Source organism: Hyperoodon ampullatus, assembly GCF_949752795.1.
Source record: "Hyperoodon ampullatus genome assembly, chromosome: 17".
In the NCBI taxonomy this organism is placed as follows: Eukaryota; Metazoa; Chordata; class Mammalia; order Artiodactyla; family Ziphiidae; genus Hyperoodon; species Hyperoodon ampullatus.
The window spans coordinates 44,446,550-44,456,448 of NC_136930.1; the positions used below are offsets into that span (position 1 = coordinate 44,446,550).

The 9,899-nt window shown below is 46.1% G+C and overlaps 1 protein-coding gene across 1 annotated transcript in view; it reads left to right on the plus strand.

Moving 5' to 3' along the window:
- Positions 1–6,476, plus strand: part of GRHL2 (grainyhead like transcription factor 2) — a gene marked incomplete at both ends in the record, with an annotated part of 116,207 nt that extends 109,731 nt beyond the window's left edge. The window contains 2 exons of the mRNA XM_079722760.1: positions 4,216–4,280; positions 6,362–6,476. Of these exons, the coding sequence (XP_079578886.1) occupies positions 4,216–4,280; positions 6,362–6,476 (180 nt within the window). The remainder of the gene's footprint in view (positions 1–4,215; positions 4,281–6,361) is intronic.
- Between the last annotated feature and the right edge of the window lie 3,423 nt (positions 6,477–9,899).

The window sequence follows — 9,899 nt, forward strand, 5'->3', positions numbered from 1 at the left end:
TACTTAATGAGTGTTAAGCCTGAGTTTCCTTGCCCAAGAAACAGGTCTCATAAAAACACCTATTCTGTTGCAATGATGTGAGAATTGAGCGAGTTAACAGATGCAGAACTCCCTGTGCTGATATGCTAAACACTTAGTAAGCACTCAGTGAATGCTGGCTGCTGCCGCTACTCCCGGCAGATATGCAGGTTTATGCAAATTTCCTGACTCTTATCAACTGATCTGTGAGCTGAGGTATATGCGTTCATGCTTTGGCAAAAACTGGGAGTCAAACCCCTGAAAAGAGAAGATCCAAGAATCAGGTTCACCTCTCTTTCAGAAAAGGGGGACTAAGAGATATGAACTTGCTGATGTTGAGTCGAAAAAGGAACACACTTTATTTTTCCATTTCGTTTTAAAAAGAAGCTCCAAATGACACCAACCAAAGTTCAAAACCCAACGCTTGCAGGCCAAGCAACTCACAACGATAAATGTTTTGGTTTTTATTTATTTTACTTTGTAGTTTCCTCTTTCTCTTTAGTTTTGCAGTTGGATTAAGTCACTGTTTTTCATCTTTTCTTGAAAGTTATTCTTTACTTTCCCTCAATTGTTTCAGTCTCTTCTCCTTATTGCTCTGTGATTTGAAGATAAATTTCCAGCTGTCTTCCACACTACTACTCTCTAGCTCCCACCACCCTCGGGTGAGAAAAGACCTTTAGAGCCTTCATTTTTCCCCTCTCTTCCCCTCCTCCGCTCACTAGGATGAGTCCGCTGAAATGTTTACCCCACGCTGTTCCCACACACTCCAGGCTTCTTGTTGTTGCTGTTGTTTAGTACTTTCTCTCTAGGACACAATTAGATTTTTCCTTCCATTATGTTCTTTTTACTTCAAGAATCCTTATTTAACACTTATTTCACATTCCCAGTCCATTTAACTATATATAGGTAGTTATACATACCTATAACTCTGTATCTATATATGGACCATATATATCTATATATATACATTATGTATGGATATATAACTATAGATCTATAGTTATACAGAGAGTATATATAGTCTTCATGTGTGTGTTTGTGTGTGTGTATACGTATATATATATTTATGGTACAACACTGGATTGCTTGTTTTCTTCCCCCTTTGCTTTGCTGAAGTCTTTGTTCTGATGCATATTCAGTTTAGCTAGAGTTCTTTTGTGAGTATTTTCCTCAAATGGGATATTTGGGTGAAATGCATTTCTTACATGCCATTCTTTAACCTGTGAGGGAGAGCTTGTTGTACAGAATTCTTGGGGTAAAGTCCCTTCTTTCAGTAGTCTGTAGGGGTTATTCCAGTTTGGTTTCTAGTGCTGCAGATGAGAAGACTGAAGCCAGGTTCATTCTTTTCTTTTTTTGGTAACTTGTACTTTCTGTCTGGGAGGTTCCAGGATGTTTTATTTTCATTACCCTTGGAGATCTGGCACTTTTCAGAATGGCCAGATGCATGGGTCTTTTCTCATTGATCCTTCCAGGGATTCAGGATACCCCTCCTATCTAAAAACCTGGGTCTTTCCTCTATTATTTGTTTGTTTCCTCTTCTCCATTTGCTCCTTTTTCTGTCTGGAACTTTGGATAGTCACATCAGGTATGGCTGTCTCTATTCTTCAAACCTCTTTTTTCCCTTCATGATTTCCATCTATGCTATGTGTCTTTGCTCTGCACTTGAAATGATTTTTCTAATCGATCTTTCCTAACGCGATTGGTTTGCTGGATCGACCACCTGGCCTTCAATTCATTTATTGACCTTTACAGATTTTTTAGTTCAATAATCATATATTTAGATCAGAATTTACACTTGTGTGCTGTACAGCAGTCTTCATAAGTGCTCTTTTATGTTCTGTTCACACGGATGCCGTCCACATAAGTTCTGTCCCATTTTCTTTGCTGCCCACAGGCCGTGTTATTTTATGTGTTGGGCTCATTTGGGCTCCAGTATGGCTGTGAGGCAGTTCCATCAGTGACGGAGCAGTGATGTACGACAGGCAGGCCATTTGTTTCCCAGTCTACCTTTGCTGTCTCAGCCCTCGGCCCACCTGTTCTGCTCCTTTGGGGCTTGGGGGAGGGGGTGGGAGTTCTTCCTGGGCAGTGTAAGGGATGGATGGGTGGGAATCCGATTCTCTGGAGAATAAGCTCTTCCCAGGAGTCAAAGCTATCCCACCTTTGTCCCAGGGCTCTTTGGCTTCTTTTCCTAGCCCCTGCTTGACTGCCCAGTAGTCCAAGTCCCAAACCTCACCTGCGCTGTTTGTAAGCCCTGCCAGCCACTGGGCTCACGAGAGGTGGGTGGCTTGGATTTGGGAGAGAAAAAGCATTTTGGGTAGGCGTCTCCAGAATCCATCTCTAAACTATTATTATATCACTTTATATTTATAGTTTTATATTTATAAAACTGAATCATGGTCACTGTAAAAATAAATAGTACAGAATTGTACAATGTGAAAAGAAAAAGAATCTCCTTGTTTCTGTCCATTCTTCCAGGGTAGCCACTGTTAATAGATTGGTGGGTCTTTCAGATATTTTCTATTTACTTACATATATACTTTTTAAAAAATACAAGTGGGATCACACTATATACAGCGTTTTGCAATTTGTGTTTTTTCACTTAGTATGTTAAGGACATTTTTTTCATATAGGCATCCTGCATTTCTTTTAATGATTGCATGACGGCGTGGTTTTCAACTGTGCAAATATCAAAATGTGCTTAATGAATGTTTGTTATATACAGTTATCTGTGTTATGAACAGTGATGCTTTGAAGAGCTTTGCATACATCTGAGTGTATTTCTGTACACCAAATTACTAGATGTGGACTATATGGGTCAAAAGATATATGCCTTTTAAATTTCAATAGCTTCTATCAAATTTCCCTCCAGAAAGATTGAGCTTGTTGCTCTCCTATCTATGGGTTATCAGAGTTGCTGTTTCTTATTCTTTGGCTGGCACTGTACTATCAATTTTTCAGTTTTTGTTAATCTCATAGATTAAAGGTAGTATCCTGCTGTTGTTTTAATTTGAATTTTTAAATTAATAGTGAGGTGGTGCATTTTCTTATTTGCTTATTGTCCTATTGTATTTTTTCTGTGAATTACTTCTTTATGTTGTTGTCTTCCTTTTCCCATTGAATTGTTAGTCTTTTTCTTTCTTTTAATTGAAGCATGGTTGATTTACAATATTATGTTAGTGTCAGGTGTACAGCAAAGTGATTCAGTCATACATATATATTTTTCAGATTATCTTGCGTTATAGGTTATTATAAGGTGTTGAATATAGTTCCCTGTGCTATACAGTCGGGCCTATTATCTATGTTATATACAGTAGTGTGTATCTGTTGATCCCAAGCTCCTAATTTATCCCTCCGTCCCCTCTTTCCCCTTTGGTAACCGTAAGTTTGTTTTTCTATGTCTGCTTGAGTCTGTTTCTGTTTTGTAAATACATTCATTTGTATTAAAGAATATGGACCGATTCACGAACTTGCACGTTATCCATGTGCAGGGTCCATGCTCATCTTCTCTGTAGCGTTCCAATTTTAGTATATGTGCTGCCAAAGGGAGCATGTTAGTCCTTTTTTTTTAATTTGGAGGTGTTCTTTCTATCTTAAGAAAGTTAGTTCCATGTCTGTCATTTGTGTTGCAAAAATGTTTCCCAGTGTATTGTTTGTCCTCAGCTTTTTGGGTGGTTTTGCCTATACTGGTATTTTTCATTTTATGCTGCTTTATCAACATTTTGGCCTTTTTTCTGCAGGTTTCATAGCTTGCTTGGCATCTTCCTTACTTAAAGATGATATGTATACAAAGAATTGATTCATGGTTTCTTCTTGCATGGTTTCACCTTTTCCCTGTAAATCTTTGGTGATATTTATTTTGATGGACGTCGTGGAGAAGGGATCTGACTTAACTTGTTAATTTTTTCCTATATGGCTACCTATTTAATCCCACATCATGATTAGAGTCCATCTTTTTCTGACTGGCCTGAAATGACACCTTTATCATTGATTAAATTCTCCTGTGGGTGAATTTTTTGTTGACTGATTTATGGTTTGTCCAAAGGGAAAGCCTTGCAAGTGAGCCTTTTTGAGAGCCTGACTCATGAGTGAAGGCCACTGGCACCCAGAAACATTTCCAGGACAGTGAAGTTGGAATTTTCTCTCGTCTCTACTTGGCTCCCCTTCCACACTCACCTGCCTTTTTGTTATTGGTTGCAGATATCTGAGAAATATGGGCTGCCCGTGGAAAAGATAACAAAGCTTTACAAGAAAAGCAAAAAAGGGTAAGAAAGAAACGGAACTTAAATTGATTTCCCAATCAGATATGTCTATACAGTGCCTTAAAAAAAAACAAGACGGTGCCCGTCTTTCGTTAGTTCTGTTGTCTGCCTTTTATAAAAATTTGTCGTCCTTCCAAAGGCGTGCTGAGCAGCTTACATGGGCCACGCATTTTAAAGACCTTTAATGAGAGAGAGCGGGGGGGGGGTGAGAGTGCATTGTTATGACGTCAGCTGAGATGCCACCCTCCAATGACAGGATTAGTGGGTAGAAGAGAGGGGTCTGGAAGTGGTGAGAGTGGCCCTGGGGACAGTGGCAAGGTCGCCCTTCTGCAGAGAGCAGAGTTTATAGGGAATCAAGTGTTGCTCTTGGGGCTGGTTTCAGGGCAGCACAGTAGGAATACAAAGGATTCAGGGCATAGAGGATCCTTCTGAGGTCATTATTAACATAATGATCGAAATGATTACTGGACCTGCTTGTTCTGTTAAGAACAACAGCTCTCATTTATCTGGTGCTCAGTAGGTTCTGGGTCCCCTGCTAAGTGCTTTATGTGAATTGTTCTATTATTCCTCACCACTCAGTGAGGTAGATTCTTATCCATAATTTATTGCTGATGGAGGCTAAGCAACTTGCCCAAAGTCTCATGTTCAGTAGGTGAGGCGCAGATTTAACCCAGGTCCGTGGCCCCAAAGCCCTAGTGTTTATGTTTAGCTCGCACATCTGCTGTCTCCAGCCCTCCCAGGGCCTCCTGTGTATGAGGCGCCAAGTTTAGTTGCCACGGAGCTGGATTTAGTGCCAGGAGAGGGTCTCCATTAGAGTCAGCTTCTGGAGCTATTTTCTTACAAAAAGCAGAAATAGGTCTTTAAACTCTTCTCTGGGCCTCTTTCATAAAGGAAATTGATTATCTGGGATACTCAGGCTTTTTGAGTGATGCGGTCTCTCGGTTAATTTGGAGCCAAGCAGGAAACACTTTCCACTTGAGCCCTGGTTGAAAAGCTCACTAAAATGCATGTTACAGTTCTTTCCAAAGTCAGTGCAAGAGGCTGGGTGTATTCCTTCGCTGGTGAGATTTGAGCGGTGTCTCAAGGTCTCACGTTGAGCAGAAACCCTCAGTGTCGATGCACATGCCGATGGTAACATTTCACTTCCACTGAGCCCTGTCTCAGGCCCTGGGCTAAATACTTTAATCCTAACAACAACTGTCTAAAGCAGGGTTGTTATTCTTATTTTTGTGGAAAGGCTAAACAACTTGCCTGATGACACATAGCTGTAAAATGAGAGTCAGTTCTCAAACCAAAATCTGACTTCAGAGAAGGGGATTGGTTCAAGGACTTCCAAATCACAGACAGGCCCTGGAAGTTGTTGGTTTTCTTAAAACCAAACCCAACACAGATGGTTAACCAAGGAGTAGGTCACATGTGGTAAAAGTATGAACTTCAGAGTGAGGCAAAGCCAGTTTCAAAACCTAGCTCGGCCGTGAACCAGCTGAGTGAACTTGGGGACACGATCTCACCTTGCTGAGCTCAGGTTTCTCATTTGCCACGTGGTGATGACCGCACCTGCCTTCAAGGTTGCCCTGAGGACTGAACACAAGGTCTCCAAAACACTGGAACACACTACATGCTTGAGGAAGGGTACCTGCAGCTCTTGTTTATTTTCCTCTTCTCCTAAGTGTGGAGTACTTTTTTAAAATGCATTTTCAAGAGGCAATATGGTTTAATGAAAATAGTTCGGGGACCTGGCCCTGTCAATAGCTAACTTTGTGATTTCAGGCTCTGTTAACTTCTCGGCAGTACTTTACCAATCTAGAAAGCAAAAGGTTTGGGTTGAATGAGCTCTGAAATCCTGTTTCATAAGGAGCTAGTTCTGAGAAATCGAGGGTTTGCTTTCCTCCAAGTGGCTTCTGGGGGCCAGTTTGGGGGCCGCTGCAGAGTGGGAGCCTCTCTCCCTGTCTCCTCTCCCCTCCAGCCCCCGCCCCCCTTCCTGGCCTCCCTTGCAACAGCATGGCTGAGGGAGCCCCCAGCCTGGAGCCTGCCCTTGCACGAGCGCCTTGGTCACGGCCTCTCTGTCCCCCCATCCCCGGCAGCATCCTGGTGAACATGGACGACAACATCATCGAACACTACTCGAATGAGGACACCTTCATCCTCAACATGGAGAGCACGGTGGAAGGCTTCAAGATCACGCTCACGGAGATCTGAGCCCCGCTCCGGGCAGCAGCCCTCAGGGCCTTTCTCCCCGGGGCAGCCGGAAGCCCGGGCCCTGCAGACCCACCTAGCCCATCTCACGACTGCTGTTACACGACTGCGCTGGGGAGCGGGCCGAGGCCCCAAGCCCCGTGTTTGGTCCGCCCGCCGGCTCCTGCCATGGAGCCGCAGCCCGAGCCCCTCGGGAAAGGGCCTTGCGCCTGTTGGATCCTTATTTATTGTCCACCTTTCTCCGGAAGCCCAGGGCCCAGGCCCGCCAGGGCTCTGCAGGTCACTGCTGGCTCCAGGTGCCACCGTCCAGGGCCCTCCCCTTCAATCCATTCATCCCGAAGGGCCTGAGGATGCTCGCCCCTGCCGTCTCACCGCCTCACGTCTCCTGAGTGGACGGACAGAACGAGCCGTTGCCTTCATCAGAGGTTGGGGGAGAGGTGGAGGCCCCTTCCTGGTTAGAAATCTTCAGGCTGTCGGGGACGGTCATCTCGCCGATACCCCCCAGGGGTTCCCGGCGAGTGGCCAGCAGGCCGTGTACAGGAAGACATTCAGCCACTGTGTAATTAGTAAGTAACCTAGAAGGTGTGCCTGGCTACCCGTGTACATAGTGTTTATAATATGGCAATAATATATTCTACCTGTGCTATGTGGGCATGTTTACTGCCACTGGCCGGGGGAGGCACATACCTGGAGACCCTGCTTTCTCCAAGAGGCTTCTGCCTCTGTGCCGTTCAGGAGACGCGCTGGGCGACGGAAGTGGCCTTCGGGGTGTCGGGTGACTGCAGTGGGCACCGAGACAGCTACTCCCGTGGGCACGCGCGGGGCCTCGGTCCCTGTCCGCAGAGGGCGCCCTGTTCCCTCTCCACGGGCACTGCCTGCCCCGGAGGCCACTGAGTTTATCTCACAGCGATGCGCTTTGCCTGACCCTCCCTCTGAGCTGTCTCGTGGCAAAGGTCATATTGAGGCCCCAGCTCCTCCTGCTTTGGTGTCGGCACCGCCTGAACTTTCTGGAGAGACCGCAGGGGAGTTGCCACCAGGCCCCGTCTCTTGGGCCCGCTGCAGAACTCCTTGGCTATCGTGAGGATCCTGGCCACTGTGAGTGCCTCGCAGTTTACAAGCACGTCCTTCATCACAAGTGGCCCCCTTAAAGCCCAACTGCGGTCCTGAGAGCGAGGCCGACAGTTCAGCTCTGGGTCTCCAGGCCATGGCGGCCTCCCGGGGCTCAGCCGGCACGGGAGAGGCCGGGCTCCGCCACCTCTGCTCCCAGCTGCTGGGTGTGGAGGGAGCGAGCAAGGATGCCCCAAGAGCCCTGGCTCTTCGGAAAGCAGCATCCAGGGGAAGACGGAGAGAGGTGGTTTGCCCTCCTGCTGGGTGCCCTGGCAGATGAAGAGGAAAAGAAACGCTTCCCCAAACGATCACGATGTCATGGACCGTCCAGGCCACAGTTCTCTTTGAGGGAAAAGGAACATGGTCTAGGGGTCTGTGTTCACCTTTGTGGGTTGAAGCACTAGCTTTCTACTAGAGAGCACACCCTCCACCCAAGGTCCCAGGTCTAGGACAGGTTCTCTGTAAGGACCCATTTGTTTGTAAAGCACTTTGATGTCTTACCTGGGGGCTTTCTCTTCAAGGGCTCCCTGCCCTCCCACCCCGTTGCCCCTGAGGCCCAGAGCCTGATGGAAGGGCTGCTTCCAGTCCCGCTGTTTGTCCTGGAGGCTGCAGAGGATTTGAGTCGAATGGCGGGCAGGTGCGGAGCCTAGGAAGATCTCTGGGTGTGGTGAGCAGGCACCTTTCCGTGTCTTCTGGACACATCACTTCTCTCCGTGGTGCCAAAGGTTACATGCTGGATTCACCTCTCCTCCAGTCTGTCGCCTCCTCCTCCACTCTGTGACTGCCATGCTCTGGACTGGCATCTTGGGGACCCTCCTGGGTACTAATGGGGCTCATTGTTGGGAGTGCATGATGTACAATGCGCCTCCCATGCTCCTTGCCTGAGGGCTGGTTTCAGACGTGATCGGCAGACGTAATGGCGAATACTATTGGGCTGGGGCACAGCACTCCAGAGTAGGAAAAAGAGAAAATCTTTCTTTGGCAATCTGACACGGGTTACCTGGCCTTCTCTCTCCAGCCTCTGTGGAAAAAAATGTTGGCTGATCCTGCCCTAGGCAGAAGATGAATCAAAGAGGCTTTTGCCTTTGTCCCAGGTCCCTGGGCAATGATCGCGGTGACCACTGCCAGAACAAAGCATATGAGGTCAGTGCCAGCAAAGGGTGGTGCAGAGTGTCCCCTCTCATTTGATCTGTCCCCATCTTACCATGTCCCCTCTGCGTTCTCGGTGTGCCCATGGCTTAGCTTCGATGTGGCCTTCACTATGTATATGAGCAGAGCTTTGATGAGCAAAATTGTCCAAGAAAAACACTCCAGAGAGATAGGAAAACTTGCCTCCTCTTCTTTTTTTGGTCCCTTAATAAATAAGCTTAAAAAAAAAAAATTCATGTAAGACAAGGGACATGTGAAACAAGTGTTTTTCTTATACTTACCCAAATTGCTTACTTTACGGGTGTTTAGAAATTGGGTCCAACAGAAAAATGCAGTCGGGTGTCATCTTGGAATTGGATCCTAAAAGACTATAAGGCACGTCCCAGCCCAGAAACTTAAGAAGCATGAACTGAATCAAACATTTATTTTCCTTCTTATTTAAAATTACGCGAATGCAACAGAAGCAGAGGGCTTGTGCCAAATGCTATGAACAGCCCTTTCTTAAAGACAAGCAAGGAAGACTGCTAGATGGACAATTTGCTCTCGTGTTAAAAAAAAAAAAAAAAAAACAAAGGCAAATGTAACTTAATAGTTTTGTAAATGGGAGAGGGGGAATCTATAAACTATAAATACAGTTATTTTATTTTTTGTACATTTTTAAGAAGAAGAAAAATAAATATTCCTAACACTCGAAATGTCTGGTGTCTTCGGTGAGGTTGGTATTGGGGCTCTTTGCTTGACTGGAAAGAAGCCTCTGTGTGAGCGGGAAAGGTTCTAGGCTCCCCTTGGGCACCTCAGGTCCTGGGCTCCAACACAGCAGACGTTTCCTCTTCTGGTTGCTTTGTTGTGCCCAACCCCAAGGTTAAATGAGAAGAGAGCTGAAGACATCATGAGGCCTTTGGTATGAGCATGACAGGCCACCAGCGTGGCTATTCTTCCAGTTCCCAGGGCAGGGCGTAGGCTCTGTCCATCTGCATTTGACTTCCTCACTCCCAGCTCCCTCACCGCCACTTAAATGTACCACCAGAGCTTTCCCGTCCCTTAGTTCATCCTCACCCACCTCTCCACAGAGACTAAAACCACGTGGCTGAAACGCCAACCTCATCATGACAGTCTCTTGCCCTGGAACCCACAGCCTCGCTAGTATCTGTCAGCTCAAATCCCAGTATT